A 16,782-nucleotide genomic window follows, 5' to 3' on the forward strand; every position below is an offset into this window, starting at 1 on the left:
GCAAAATGCTGCCAAATATAAGGATTTCATCAAAAATTTTGGCAACTTCAGATTTTGAACAATTTATATCAACTGAAAAAAAAATACTATCAATTTTTTTTGAAATGACAAACTGAAGACGAAGAGTCAAACCTTATTTTTTAAAAAAAAAAAAAATTGTGTAATGAAACAAAATTTATTTGAATTTCCATAACCTGATAAAGATGGATTCTATATTTTCATTATTCAATCAATTTTGACATAACTCGGCACAGTAATTTAAAAAAAAAACTATGCATTTTTTTAAGAAGACCGTTACATAGTTGTGAGAGATAATGTTCTTCACTTATGAATCCCTATGAATCCAATGAATCCAAACGACCCTATGAATCCAATTCGACTAGTCATAGAGGGACAGAACCCTTTCTTAACTGATGGCGTGGTTTCGGCTGCTATGTGAAAACAATTAAGAAAACCAATTATTTGAAACCCAAATTCAGAACTTTATATTTTTTTATTAATTGAAATGAAAAAAATAAAGGTTTGCTATAGAAATTCTGTTAAACTGAAGAGCTTATAAAAAAGAATCCATTTTGAAAGCAAAAGATCAACGTGTGAGGGAATGCACTGAAGTAAGGAGGCTGAAAAAGAGAAATTTTATTTTCCGTTGTTTCCTTAAGTTGTTGATCTTTCGTGTTTTTGAACGTCCTTAAAGAACTATTTCTGTTATTTTATGTCACTATAACACAAAAATGTTTGAGGGTTATAAAGAGGCAGGTTTAAAATGTTTAGCAAAATTGTATGCCAAATTTTGAAGCAAAACCTGCGAGAAAAATCTGGTTGTCCTCATGTTAAAAAATTTTGATTTCGTTGTTTCTTAACTTTTTTAAAGAAAAATTTAACTTGTACTATCTCCACGTTGTTCGCATATTTATGTGTTTTCAATTTTTTGTTTACTATAATTTTTCGTCAACTGGAGGCCAACGGAGTGCAGAGATTCTAAAGTCGCTTGAAGCATCATGAACAACCATCAGAACATAGAATTGAAAAACGATTTCCTTTTTCACCATATTGCGTTGTTGTTCGTGTCTCAAATATGCCACATTTGAACAATTATGTGGAAATTTAACCAAACAGACATTCAAATGAAATATATCAGGGGATTTGAGTTTTAGCGTTTAGGTGCACAAAAAATGTGAGTGTCACAAAAAATAAAAGAACCTTTTATCTTTCTCTTTCTAAACTCATGCCTTCGAGAAAAAAATGCCTATTAATGGGGCCATAAATTGCACGCTAGATAGTTTAACTTAGAGGCCAGAAAAAACTTCGAAAAAGACGCAGAAAACCATTCTACTTTGATCGTTTCCTTTTTCTCTAGAAAAATTGTTTTCTGCAGCTTTATTGTACATAAGGAAAGCCACAGTTGTTTATTTGGATGCGATTTCAGGCAAATTGAATTGGTGAAAATCATTTTAATAAATATATTATAGATATTTATTAAGTAAAAACTTTTAAAAGTTGACTCAGGATTTCAACGAAAAAGGATTTTTTTTTTCATTTTTTTTCAATGTCTTTAACATTGAACCCGTGTTTTATGAACTTGTACTGTTACGGTTAAATCTGAAATTTATTGAAATAAAGAAGGATGAGCTTAAAATGGGTACTAAGGCGGAGAAAGAGCTAGCAAAAATCTAAAACAAAATTATTCTTTTGAGTTTTTTGTCATTTGAATACTTAATTTTTATCAGGAAAATTTTATAATCCAGTATAATTATCGTTAATTTTTTTGCATTTTTTTCAAAATATTGTTTATAGCATTTTTAACTTGTTTCATATTTTCCAAAGGAATATTTTTTTCATTCATGTTAATGTTATTTAATAATTGTCTTCAATATCACACCAAAAACTTCCTTTTTCGTTTTTGTACTGCAAACATCAACAAAATTTGCAGGTTTTTGAAATAAAAACTTAAAACTTGCCTCTAAGGGCTACAAAATGATATTTTTCTTTTTCCTATGAAAAATTTACGATGCGTAAACAAAAAGTGAAAATTTGACTGAATAGAAAAGAAGCCGGCCTCTCATATATTTTCCCCGATTATAAAAAAAAACGTTGGAGCTACAACTGAAAACTTTAAATGCTACCAAGCTCAAATTTCAGATTTTCCCCTTATACTCCCGCCATTATAGAAAGGGGGAAAGAGATCAATTTTCAACCAGTCTTATAACGTATTTGATGTCTCGCTGGCAAGCGCCGTTTTTTCTATCAATATGACGTTCGTTCTCTACAAAAAGCAATAAATCAAATTGACCAAACAACCAATACTGATTGGTATTTTGTTCAAACTGTTTGCAGCCTCTGTCTCCTTAGATGCCTTCCCTAAGAAGAGTTCAAAACATCAATTTGATAGCTTTTGTCTCATCTTTTAACCGATCGGAGAATTTCCGACGTAATTGTTTAGGATAATGGAATGAAAAATCTGTTAAAAACACGTTGTGTTTGTTAACAATGCGTGAAAACAAAACAGTCTCATTAGAGATGTAAACAAATTGTTTACATTATTTAAAGACGGTATAAATCAAATGGCCTCACATTAAAAACAGGTGATTTGGTTAGCTATTTTTGGTATTTTGAGATAATTTTCCTTGTTTTTTGCAACTAAAGGGCCAATATTTGTTCATTCATCTTTTTCCATAGATTTTTTTGTCAGTTTATTCCATAAATTTTTCCTTATGGATTTGGACAGCATCCTTTACAAATAAGATACATTTCGCTCTGTTATCGCAACAGCAAGCTGAAAAAGGTGTACATATTAAAATATGCATTATAAAAGCCACACACCAAAATTTGAACTAATCAATTTTTTATGACCTCGTACATTGAGCTATTATGACTCTACTACAGTGCGTTTATTGCGGTACAAAAATAAGAATTGAAAAATAATTTGTTCATAAAGAAAATCCTAACAACAAAATTTCTGTTTCATTTTGAAATTAATTATCTGTGACATAAATCAATATAACCTTTCATTATCGTTACAAACAAATTTTTGCTCAAAAAGGGAACTTGATTTTGATTGGTGCAGAGGATATAATGACGTCAGCATTGGTGTTAGACCCCAGACATACGGGAGTATCTTTTTACAGGTACGAGAAGATGAGACAACAAGACGATGTACCAAGTACCAGTCGGTAAGTCATCATTATCGTTGAAATCGTTCACGACCAAATTTAATGCAGCCAAAGGTTATTTTTTATCGGGATAATACGAAGCTTATTACCACTTATCCGGTCATTGATCTCAATCTTGTGTGACAACTTAAAACCTGTAAACTGTCCAAAATTTTAAAAAAAAATTCAAAAAAAACTTAGCAAAACAATGAAAAAAAAAACAGGTTTTTAATATCACACAAAACAAATCGCATCATAACCCAGGATGAGCTGTGCGTCCCAAGCTAGTTCTGATTTGCGTCACGTAAAGGGGTACCAGACCGAAATCGACTTTTTTCAGATCAAATTGATTCTGGCACGGTATCAAAACCACTGCGCCTTGCACTTGGGTGTTAAACCTACTTGAGTCGCGCTCTGGTGGTGCCATACTAACTTGGGTCGCGCTTTGTTGGTACCCAGACTGTCACTTTTAACTGTTTTAGCAGCAGTAACCATCAGTTCTTAGGTAAAAAGCATTAGTTTCAAATAAAGAAAAATTTTCAGCTAAACAACTATCACCAAAACTAATTCTGTAACGTAATCGTTGATGCCCGTTGAGTAAAATTGGGAAGTGCTCTTCAAAAAAAGTCCTCTTGGCGGTAATAATCTCTTCCATTGTGGGAGGGTTGAACATTTTCTTGGAGCTCTTGGTTCTGAGCAGACTTTCGAGACTGCGTAGAGACTGTTCAGACTATCCAGATCAAGCCACGTCCTAGACAACGTGATGATCAGGCTATCCAGACTCTGGATGAGGCACTAATGTGACGTTTCACGTCATTGGTATTTTTCTGATAAGACCCTGCAGACTCTTGATGGGCCCTGATTAGACTGTTCAGACCCCAGCTAGTGCTTCCAGACTCTGTGAAAGGGTCGCGGTCCCCACCCCCCTCCCCCACCGTGCGCGACCCCAATCGATCTGATCAGAGCTGACTTGGGTCGCGCACCTCATCCAGGGTTGTTATTTGCGTTACTTCTCAATAATTGGGATGCAATACGCTGACCATTTTAAACTTCGAATTTTTTTACACTGCGTAGTTTGGGAAAATATAGGCATTTGATTTCATTGGTAAAATTTCTCAAACATTAAGACAGAAATGTACTCGGAATGCTTCTTTTGGAAAAATTTGTCGCAAAGAGAGCATGAAATACTAATTTTCGCATTTTAATACACATATTTAAGTACCAATAATGGAAGTGTTTTCCATACTGATTACTAAAATGAAGGTTTATACAGCAATTAGTTTGCCCCACAATTTATGTTCTTTCTGCTTTGTCTTCTCTGTATTTATCACAAGCTTTCACGTTTTGTTTGTTTTATGCTTCGCTTTTTAAGCAATTATTTTTGGTGCGACTTCGTGAAGTCTAGCAACTTTTAGAGCGAATTCGGGTCCTTTTAAAAGTGATTGTTGATGCCAGTTATTAAAAACATAATATGCGCGCCCAAATTAAGTAAAATCTAGTTACAAAAATTTTAAAATTTTTGCTGACTGCTTTTCCTCATTTAGTATTTTGCGGCGGAAAGTGGATTCCACTTTTCAATTCGAGTTTAAAAGTGAAACAAAGACCGACTGGTATGTCCATCTAGGATACCGCCTTTTCATCCTGGAAATTGGTAAATACGTTTCACGCGTACAATGTATTATGATAGGCAAATTGAAATATGGTAGCAAATGTGAGTAAATTTACTCGCAAAATTTGGTACCGGGAGACGCTTCTAGTGGTTTATAGAGTTCCAGGTAACGGTTCCACCTAACGGTTCCAGATATAAGCTATAATTTCGAAGTGACTGGCAGAATCACATTACTTTGCTTGAATCACACATTTTGCAATTTTTAAAATCACACATTTTGGGCACCGTATATAGGCTAATTTGACATTCTAGAATCTGGCGCTGAAGAAATCTAGAAATTTAAAACTTGCACCTCCGTATTTCAAATTTTGTTAACTTTTGTTACAGACTTCCGTGGGGTAGAGAGCGTAGTTATGCCGGATTGATGAGTGTGAATCTGCCGAGAGATCACAGACCAAAAGCAGAGCCACCTGAGAAAGTGGAAAAGGGACACAAACACTTCGGATCAGGAATCAACCCATTCCCAAGGTACACTCAACCACTTACTTAAACAACATTTGGGTCTTGCCATTATACCCCCCCTAGAAAAAATAGCCCTTCATTATGGTATGTTTAACATGATGGGGGGGCTATACGTTATATGACCACTAAGCTGGGGGAGGGAGGGAGGGGGACTATAATGGGGAAAGGCCCCATTAATTTACTTTGCTGCTTTTTGTTCTATTTGATTGTCCTGGTTACGATAGGAGCCTTCTCAAATTTTTCCCTCTTGTTCCTATATTATATCTGTTCACCTCACAGATCGAATCGAAAAAATACTGAACTATAGCGGATAAGATAAGATTGCCATTTTCTGGGAGAGTGTTTGGTTGCCACTCATTTTTTTGCGATCGCTTTCTCTGATGTAAAATTGTTTTTATTCAAGCAGAATTGATTAACTATAAGCGGGAAATTTATTGCGACAGCGAAAAATTTTCTCATGACCGGTAATTCCATACATCACTGGAAATCAAAGGAGGGTAAAACCAAATTCATTGCATTAGTTACTACCGGTGTTAAATGTCTTTAAGACAAAAATAGAACAGAACGCGGTTAGCTTTTGTGATAATGACTGTTGCGGTTAATTGTTGGATAAATCATATACAAATGCTCTATATAACTATTTTTGCACAATTTTGAAAAACTCATGATTTTGACATATGTCATTAAAACGGCAAGGCACGCAACAGAGCTGCAGTAAAAAAATCAATAAGGAAAAGACAAATTTTGTTTTTGATTGGTTTTAAAATTATTAGAATTTACAAGTGTTCATTTACAGAATGTTATTGAAAAACTCACTTATCATTTCATATGTTGTGTTCAAAAATATAATACATATATTGATTTCATTCAAAAAAGGAATTTTCGAGCATGTCGAAAGAACAATTTGTACTCGGGTCATTATTTGTACTTATATGTATAACCGAGTACACAACTCGTTATAAAATTATAATGAACTGTTTTGTAACTGTTTTATAACTGTTTTTTTCTGTTATAATTGTTCTCGTTATTTTTATATTGTTACATAACCAAGAGTACAAATTGTTCCTTTTACATGCTCGAAAGTTCCTTTTGTTGAATGAAATCAGTATAGTTTTGAAATAGTTAGATGTTGATAAATAAGTTTTTCAAGGGCCTCAAATAGCAACGGATTGCATGAATGAAATTTTATTTCACTATTTCAGAGGTGTCCCTGAAGAGCAGAACTACAAGAATGCGCCTCACATCCTTAGCAACGTCAGATCAAACGACGAATTGTGAGTTTCAGTTATATTCTACTACCTAAAAAAGCGTCTTCGTGGAGTTGAATAAAAAAGAACTAGTCCAAGTCCATGGCACATCTTTTTAGGCTCTACAAACCGTCACTAGTGAGACATTTTCCTTACTGGCGAGTTAGTTTTTTCGTCATCAATTTTCTTTCCAAACTTGGCCATTTTTCGAGCCAAGGGGATCAATTTTTTGTAGTAGTGTCATTAGTGTTGTAGTGGATAAAAAAAACAAACTGACAGTATTTTACCTCAAATTCGCGACTTTAGTAATTTCTTGCCATCTGTTTTTTACAATCATCTCATAATCCGTTTGTCACGCGACAAACATTTTCGCTCTCATTATAGAAATATCTTGAAAACATTCTTTGACGCAAAATAAACTCGCCTAAAAGAAAAACGAAGAAACTGAAATGTTTTGATATGTCTACCCGCGTTGACTAGTAACATTTTTTTAACAAATGGAGCCAGCTAGAAACGAAAGGTATTTATTAGGAATTATTCTACCTCCCAAAAACTTCAAATTTGAATTTTATTTTGTATTTTTTTATTTAGTAAAAATCACAATCTTAGAGACAGTATGAGAATTATTTCTCTAACAATTGACCAGGAGATTTGAGTCAAAATGACATCAGCAAAAGTTTCTCAATTTTTTAATCATATTAGCGATTTCCCCTCGTACCATTTGGCCAGTTCTTTCCCAAAAAGTTTGAAACCCAACGGTATGATGATAAATGTTTCTTCCTCGTGAAAAAATTATCCAAAAACACTATCTTAGTTTGACTAAATTTTACACGAAATTCCTGTTCAAGACTGTCAGAGCTTGCCAAAACAGTTCAAGACTCATTAATTTTTAAAAATCTTGGGTTTATGTCTTTTATATTAAACTTCAAAAAACTTTTTTTTTCAAAAATTGTTCTACAGAATTTCCAAATTCCTCATTTTCAGGGAAATGAGGAGAATTAATTGACAGTAAAGTAGTGAGGTAAAGGATTGGAACTCACAAAACAGCTGTCAGAGTTCCCTTTTCTCCCCGCCATGTACCGCCGTATTGGCTTATGGGATATAAGCAAAAAAGAACTGGAAATTTGGAAACTGCCGCAACTTTTCAAAGCAATTTTCAATTTATAGTTTTTAGTTATTATCACTCTTTCCTTAAAAAAAGAGTTTATTAAAATTGAAAGCTAGAATTTTACAGATAATTGGTTCAGGAATGTAGAAATCCCGATATACTCGCTGAGCGGAAATATCTGGTGTGCTCATTTTCCAAAAAAAATCAAACCAAAATCTTTCTATTGTGAAGATTTTCAACACACTTTTTTGAAACTTCCTTCAATAATGTTTGTCTTTTTTTTCTCCTAGAATTTAGCAAGCATTTTTTTAATCAGGTCAAACTCACTATAAATTGTGTTTTGCTAATTGCTCCGAAAATTGTTTGAAATTGATTGAACTTTACAGTTTTTCTAAAAACTGCAATGAATTGAATAGCCGATTCTATTGGAATATACTGAAATTTAATTTTTTTGAAACTGACCATCAATTTTTGCTTTCTCTTGCTATTTTTTTTGAAAAAATAGTTAAACAATTTACCTTGTCTAAATGATTCTAGAACTGTTTATGATTGCCGATCAAATATTTTTAGTAGCTTATTCTAGATTTTTAAAAAAACAAAAGAAACAAGACATCTTACTTCTATCTCAATAATATATCAACAACGTATCTCGATAGTTTTATCTCGGACTATATCATCAATTCACTATAGGCGATTCCCCCGAGGCCAGATAAAAAACTAAGAATCTTCTTTAACTTTTAAATATTTTGTCGAACAAATGAGTTGTTTTTTTCTATCTATCTATCTACTTGTTGGAATTGTTCAGTTCACTGTTAAATGAAAAATTAGTTTTCGAAATTTTTGAAGAGAAAATTGCAAAAAATTTGAAATGTTTAGTACTTTTTGATATAATTAAAAATATCTTAAGAAATTCACTTGAGAAAAAAGTTGCTTTCTGAACAGTTCAACTAGATTTGTCTCGACTGAACCGTTCCTCAAGAAACCACCTTAAAATACTTGAAATTTATCACAGCAATTGAAGTATTACTGCCGAAATTTTTACCTGATCTTACCAAAAACTAAGCTGAAAAACAATTTTAACTGCTTAGGTAATTTGTACAGTTCAAGTATATCTACCTGAGTTTTATTTGAGTTTTCGGGTAAAAATTATCAGTGTTTTTTCATCATTGGATTCAAGGTGATCCACTTTAAAATGACTTATTTAAAATGACGTGAACGAATCAAATGAGTTATTTGATTCATTAAACCGTTGATATCCAACTCGTGTTCGTTTTTGAAACTCCTGAATAGGTCAGCAAAAGAATTTTTGAGCTAAAACAACAATAGTGGGAAACTTTTATTGTAAATTTATCGATACTTTTGCCAAATTTAAGAAATGGCTGGACGTTGCTTGTTGAATATTTTGTTTCTAGATCGTCACTATTTACAAACATTTACTAACATGTGACATAAAGTTTTCCAAGCAGAGCTTACGTGGGGAAAAATCAATTAAAATTAAAACAAATGTCCATCTGTGTTTGACAAACTTAAAAAAATGGAAGCTAAAGGAAGACGGTTTGTCATTATAGTTTCCAGGCTGATGCCACTCAGGTCTTGTTTTTTTTGCATGATCTGTTTTTTTGCAGGAATTAATTTCTGATCTGTTATTCTGCAGGAAATAAAATCTGTTTTTTTGCAGGAAAAAAGTTTTTTGAATAAGAATGATTAATTGGATTTAAGCTGATCTACTATAAAATCACTGCAGTTCTTGTTGGTTTCAATCTAAAAGTTAAATAAATTTTGAACTACCAGCTCAAAACTTGTCTATTTAGTGTTCTGTTCCGAAACTTCTGATCAGGCAGGGAAAAGCGCTTTTTCGGGCTATAAACAACAGTAAGGGGTAAGAGAGGGAAAAATCTATAATAATCTTATCTGTATTTGCAGATTTTAATAAAGGCTAGACATTGTTTGGTAATTGTCCTGTTGTGTCCCCTATATTTTGTGCAAAGTCCTGTTTTGGAAATTTTTGCTTTTATCTGACAAACACAAAAATTTATCATTTAAAATTAAAACAAACGTCAATCGGAGTCTTGAAGACTCAAAAAAATGAAAGCCAATTGAAGACCTTCTATCATTACCTTTTCTAGGCTGATGGAACCTGGTGCTCCCAAGAGCTATTTTGTGCAGAAGTTTTTTGTTTGGTTAAATACAAAAGAAAAGTTGGCTTGATACACGTTGATCCACTACAAAATCATTGCGTTTTCTATCGTTTGATGCTGAAGGGCAAACGTTTATTTTAACCACTGTTTTGAATCTTCTATATTTGTTTTCTTCTGAAATTCTTGAGTTTGCCGGAAGAAGCATTTTTGAGGTAAATCCTTTTCAAAGAGAATCAAGCAAGGCAGAAGACTGTGAAACGTTGCGAAGCTCCTTAACCGTAATTTTGCGAAACATAAAAACGGCTGGACGTTACTTGATAAATGTGTTGTTGCGTTCCCTAGAATTTGTATTTTTCTTTTGTTTTTTCATTGCTGAATTGCAATAAAAACTTTATTTCAAACTGCATTTAAAATTAACTTGAAGTTCTGATTACCTGAACTTTTTAGATTGTATCAAAAGCAGAACATTTGAGGATCAAATTTGCTTGGTGTAACCGAAAAGAAACCAGATCCAAGATCACAAAGAGTTATAATTACTTAGATCCAACATAAAAATTGTGAAAAAATATTTCAGATGATAAAAGATATTTGAAGATATTAGATGACTGTTTGCAAATTTAAAAATACTTTCTGTACTTTTTACCTGTATTGTTGGATGCAGTCAATAAGCAGGAGAAGCTGTAAAAGAGGACCAAAACTGGTTTTGAAACTCAAACCAGCATTTCCAATCCTAGCAAGTAAACCAATACACCAAATGCGAAGCTTTGTTTTAGTATAGTTTTATTTAAAGAAAATGTTTAATTGTTTTATTGCTGATTGCAATACAAATTTTTTTTTCAGGTAGTTACACCTGAACGTGCTCAGGTAGAAATTTACCTGAACTTCTGGTTACTTAAATTTTTTAGAGTGCATCAAAAGTAGAAAATTTTACGATCAAATTTGTTTGGCGTACCCGGAAAAGATACAGCTCCCAGATCATAAAAATTTTAAATACATAACTTATTCAACAATTGTGAAGATATAATCCAGATGATAAGAGATAATTGACAATATTAGATAACTGTTTACAAATTTCAAAATTTTCTGTATTTCCTTTAACTAAATTGTTGAATACAATCCCTAAGTAGGAGAAGCTGTGAAAACGGACCAGAAATTTGTTCGAACCTCGAACAAGCATCTCCAATCCTAGTGTACAAACCATTACACAAATGATGTTAAGCTCTTAAAGTCGGGCCTCTTATAATCCATTCTGAGGTTGTCTCTTTTTCCTCAAGGCTTCATTTCTCTAACCAAGTATACTTTGAACGATCAGAGCTTCTTGTCAAACTATGTCAAGCATATATTATGCATAATTTACATTAGTTTTTTTATTCCTTAATCTTACATGTATTAAAAATGATATCAGAGTCATTTTGTTACGGTGTCAGGACAATCTATCCTGCTTACCTGCATATAATTGTGTAAATTTATTTTCCATTTTCGGCACATTGGGCATTTTGGATTTGGGAAAAACTGTTACATAAACTATTACGTTTTGTTGGGTGTTTCAGAGTGCCAAGACCGGAGAGGATTGACCTCAGGTTAGAACATTTTTCCTCTGAATCCACGGGGTCGGTGCGTATTATTTGCACACCCCCCCCCCCCGCCCCCAAAACACATGCACACGTGAAAATTTTTTACATATGATTTACTATGTAAAGGCACGTGCTCTGTCATTGGGGGTGCATATCGAACTAGGGAGTGGGGGGCACACGCGGAAAAGGGGTCTTTTCCATTGTAGCCCCCACCACCCCAATCACGGGGACTGTAATTTCGTTGGGGGGGCTATGATTAGAAAGACAACGGAAAGGATCCCAACGGTAATGGGGGGACTTTTCAGTCGCCGAAAGTTCTGGTCGAGGAAAGAGCCGGATAATCAATCAGCGTTTAATTTAGATGCAATTACAGAAGCACGTGAATTTTTGTTTGTCTATTTTCATATTCATTGCGCAATTACATTTTTCCAAAGCTTTGTTTTGATATCGTTTTACGTTAGAATAAAAATTCGGATCTTTTCCGTTTGTGCCCCCCCAGCTTAGTGGGTGCATATTATTTGCAACCCCCAGATGCACGTGCAATATTTTTACATAATGATTTACTATGTAATGACACGTGCTCTGTAACTGGGGGGAGCATAACGTACTGGGGGGGCACAAACGGAAAAGATCCAAAAATTCTAAGCAAAAAATGAAACCAAAGATGACACTGATAATTTAAACTGTCTCCCAGCGGTTTTTATTTTTGGTTATTACTTTTGGCTTTAACTGGGTTATAAGATCGGATAAGTTATAAATAATGAAGACGAACAAACACGTGAAGAGAGATGTGGGGAGGGGCAAAATGAGGTTCAATTTCGAGACTGTGGTCCCAAAGTGGATCACGAAACTGCCCAAGTGTCTACCGTTAGTTTGCAGATATTGGGACTTTTGAATTTCTTTCCGAGTCTTTCCCATAAGAGTCCACGGATCTATTCTGTTTCGCGCCCACCCCCAGTGTTTTTACCCCCCCCCCCCCAGTGTTTTTTACGCCCCCCCCCCCCCCCGTTACAAACTTTTTGCTGTTATATAGCACGTTACTATGTAACAAAATAGCACGTGCGCCTAAATATCAGCCCACTAAGCTGGTGGGGGGGGGGGGCGAGGGGGCGATGAAATTAGAGCCCCCCATTATAATATATTTACCATGATGGGGGCTATAGGTTATCTGACCACTAAGCTGGGGGGAGTGGGCTATAATGGGAAAGACATTTTTTCGTTCATAGCCTGAAATTACAAAACGGTGTCGGATCTATTCCGTTGTGAACACCCACCCCAGCTTAATGGGTGCTTGAAATTTTCACCCCCAAACAAAAGCTCCATGTTTTTAAATAATGATTTACTGATTTACTATGTAAGGTTACGTGATCTACACATAGGAGTTCATAACATACTTTTTTGAAGAGGGGGGGGGGTGGATACTCAAACTCAAACGTTGAATGTTTTGATTAAAACTTTTCCGTTGTTGCCCCCAGTAAGTTTTCCGACCCAAAGTTATAGAGCACGTTCCAAGCTCCCACTAAGCTGAATGGGGTGAAGTTCTCGGGCCTTTCCCAATGTAGCCCCTCATCAAGAAAGAGCCACCCATTATGGTACAAATACCGTGATGGGGGCTATAAGTTATATAAGCTGGGGCTGGGTGGTGGGGGTATTATCGGAAAGAACCAGGATTTGAATGCGGAGGAGATATGGGATCTTCTCCGTTTGTGCCCCCCCCCCCAGTACGTTGTTCACCCCCAGTTACAGAGCACGTAAATCACTATGTAAAAATATGGCACGTGCGTTGGGGGGAGGGGGGGGGCGGTGCAGAAAATATGCTGCCACTAAGATCTAAGATTTAAACACTTATCCTTAATCGCCTTTTGACAGGACACACGTGATCAAAGAGTCATTCCCTGCGGACCACCCTTATGCCAGTCACATCAACCGGACAGCTCTGCTGCCCAACTTCGACAACCCCTCCGACCCACAGAAGGGTCCAGCTGGTGACGTCACTAGTCGACTACCCGCCAACCCCGCACCCACAATTGTGAAAAAGAAGACATTCGGGAGTGACAAGAGACACGAGTTACAACAGGACTTGATGCCCTCTGAGAGGAAAACGGTGCCATGGGTTACTAACTACCAGGATTATTACCAGGTTACTACTAACCTCATTATTTCAGGGAGACAATACTGGAACTGTTTTTTTCATCCGGTGGAATATGTCCAAATTGTTGTTTTTACACCTCCTCCAGTCGAGGCGTCGACTTACAGAAAGACAGTCCTCGGCTAACATTGTTTCAATTGGGCTCAATTTGGTTCAAATGAATTTGGCTCAAATTTAGTTTTTGTCCTTGACTTTAACCGGAACTAAATGTTGTTCCCTCGAGGCTTAACAACTATAGCGAACCACCGCTGCTCAGCGGGTGTATATTAATAGCCGCCCCAAGAGCAACTACTTTGTTTTTACATAATGATTTATTATGCAATAGAACATGCCTTCTAACGGATTGTGTGGGGGGAGGGGGTTCACAACTTTTCATAACGTATTCGTGCTGATGCGGATCAATTTACATCAATAAGTCACTAATTGAAACTTCCTGTGTTCGCGAAGAGGACGTCTTTTGAGTTGTCAAAAAGATGCTGAAAAAAGATACCACAACAACAAAAAAACCTGAGAAATAATTGAATTCAGTACAGAAAATTGAAAATTCAGTAGGCTGAATACTTCTGGTGTTCAAATTTTTAAAAAATATTAAAACATTTGAATACTTAGATTAATGAATAGTTTTATGGCGAAATGTCAAAAAGCGCGAACCAAATTTCTGCGCGGAACAAAAACATCAATGATATATCCTTCAATAACCACATGAACTTGTTGTATTTCAAAGACATCAAAAAAGGAGCAGAAAACACAATAATTAATATAATTTTTACTTATTTAAAATACAAGATGCATAAAGAATGGGGGATCCTGATGCGAGTTAAATTACGACGCACATGCTTGAGACGGTTTCTGAATGAAGTTGAGAATGAGTACAATCTGAATTTTTTAAAACCTTTAAAACGAACAAAAAAATTAGCCGTAGTAATTGTGGGAGATAATTGAAGCGAATTGACTCAAGAACAACCTCAAAGATTAGTCAAGCAAACACTATTTGTTTTCAGGTCATCTGCTGTCATCTGATTCAGTTAATCTGTTTTCATCTGTTTTATTTGTAGTGAACAAAAATTTAATTCCTGAAGACAAAAATTTAAAAAATTATTTCTCCGATCTACGTTATAGTACCTCTAGACAAGAAAGTCACTTTGATTAGAGAGAAAAAATTGTTTTAATGAAACCATTTGACTTGCAATCTTATTTTAAAATTGCCGAAATGTTCCAGAAAAACAAAAACAATAGCTGTACAAGTTGTCACATTTTAGCAAATGTTACGCAATATAAAAGGCAGTGAAAAAATTTAAGGCACTTGAAATTACGAAAATATCAAAAACATATCCGTGGCACTGACAACTACTGTTTATCTGTTGAAAGCATAAAAATTTTGAGTCGAAAAGCAATTATCCCAGCTTTGTCTGCTAACAGCTAACCAAAATATGCCACCATTTTTTTTACAGACCCTTTTCTCTCTCATAGAGGTAAAAATCAGTATCATATAGAGCAAATAAGATTCCTCAAGGTACAGTTTAAGCTCAATCAATGCGAATTAATTGCGACTAGGGCAAAACATACTTAATATACAATAATTGCCAGAGAAGGTCTTACAACAAAAAACGAGAAATTTAATGACACATTGGATGATCTGTAACATTTGAACATTTTTTTTGAGATTGACACAAAATAACCGCTCGAAAGCATCCTAATCCGGTTTCAGAAAAAGATAAAACCATTCAAGCATGAAACTTCGTTTTAAAATTTAAAGATTGTGTGATTTTTTTCTCCTGTTGTGCTGGACTTGCAGTTTTCTTTCAAAGTACCTGTTTCAATCTCCTCTAAGGAAAAAAGACTCACTCTCTACGCTCTTAGAATTTGTTCACCAACAAAAAATTTTTGACGTTTTTTTCAAATGTTTTCGTTGCCGTCATTGATTCCACTTCAACTAAGATAAAAACAGTAGCTCAATAAAGACTATTTCTTGGCTAGTAAACTCACCATAAAAATTGGACGAAAATCCTTACTCATTTTTTTATGTGGTACAAATACCCAGTAGCGATAGAATTGAATTCTGAAATTGTATAAAATCGAACGTGACAACTCAGTTGTCATAAATCTATAGCTGTTGAGCTAGTTCATCGCTCGATTTACCTCACAGAACATTTTTTCTTTGAAAATGTTAATTGATTATACAATATATATGAAAGGACACTAAATTAAATCCTTTGTTGAATGTCAAAACTGAAATTCGCATTTTGTTTAAATTTTTAAAGAACCCGACACAAGAAACTGATGTAAGTTGAGCTAGTTTTATTCTAATAATTTACATCTATTCTTTATCTATTAAAACTTCCCACTTTCTTAATTCTCATTTTCTGTTCAGAAAAACAGTGAAAACCAGCTTGCCTGTGAAAGTTGAAAGCAATAATTTTATTTTTATTCAGATAGGAGACGTATCAAACAATGAGCTCAGTTCTGCTCGATTTCTTAAACGCCGAAACGCAGTTGTGGTAAGAAGATGAGGTCTCGAATCTGTTATGCAAAATTGATCTTAATCAATTTGATATAATCTTTATCTTAACTATTAATATCCATAAATAATAATAATAATTTTGAGAATTAGTTCGGCTGAGTTGCTCGTCAAAATTTAGTTTGTATGAAATTTTTTAGAAAGCGCTTCGGATCTAGCAAAATGATACGACCCAGATTGAGGTCCAGACCCAAATTGACTTCTGATCAGACCCAGTCGAGCGCACACCCGTGTTTTCCCAGACCGAAATTGCAGGGTCTTTTCGGAAGTTCGAGCGCACTACGGTCTGATCATGGTCTGGAGATGGTCTGATCAGAGGTCATTTTGGTCAGAAAAGTCTGATCATAGGCGGATTCGAGCGCACTTGGGTCTGATCAGAGGAAATTTCGAGCGCAATTGGGTCTGATCATAGGCGGATTCGAGCGCACTTTTGTCTGATGAGAGGCGACTTCGAGCGCAATTGGATCTGATCATAAATGTCTTCAAACGCAATTGGGTCTGATCAGGGACCATTTCGAGCGCATTATTTTTTTTCATTTTTTGTTTTTTTTTACTGAAAGATGTTGGCTGTGCCAAGATGCAGCCAAAAAGCAGCTTTCTGATCAGAGACTCATCTAAAGTCCAATAGCTCTGATCAGAAAAAAAGAGTCCAGCAGATAGCTGAGGCCGGTCCCCTTTAGAAGAAATTTTGATCAACTGGAGACCACGACGTTTCTTATGGAAAGCTGTCTTATTTCATCCGTTGAGTCAGAATTATAAACTAATCGG

General features: G+C 35.0%; 1 protein-coding gene across 4 annotated transcripts in view; it reads left to right on the top strand.

The window, feature by feature from the left end:
- LOC142353719 (uncharacterized) overlaps positions 1-16,782 on the top strand; it is a 38,463-nt gene that overhangs the window by 3,856 nt on the left and 17,825 nt on the right. The window contains exons 2-8 of one of the 4 annotated variants that reach the window (XM_075406051.1): positions 3,126-3,170; positions 5,146-5,286; positions 6,483-6,554; positions 11,324-11,353; positions 13,217-13,487; positions 15,758-15,778; positions 15,929-15,994. In XM_075406051.1, the coding sequence (XP_075262166.1) occupies positions 3,126-3,170; positions 5,146-5,286; positions 6,483-6,554; positions 11,324-11,353; positions 13,217-13,487; positions 15,758-15,778; positions 15,929-15,994 (646 nt within the window). Of the gene's footprint in view, positions 1-3,125; positions 3,171-5,145; positions 5,287-6,482; positions 6,555-11,323; positions 11,354-11,716; positions 11,804-11,993; positions 12,215-13,216; positions 13,488-15,757; positions 15,779-15,928; positions 15,995-16,782 lie in introns of those variants that run through there. The other 3 variants (XM_075406052.1, XM_075406053.1, XM_075406054.1) reach the window with 3 other exon arrangements.

This window comes from Convolutriloba macropyga, chromosome 14, assembly GCF_964194025.1.
Source record: "Convolutriloba macropyga chromosome 14, txConMacr16.3, whole genome shotgun sequence".
Lineage (NCBI taxonomy): Eukaryota > Metazoa > Xenacoelomorpha > Acoela > Convolutidae > Convolutriloba > Convolutriloba macropyga.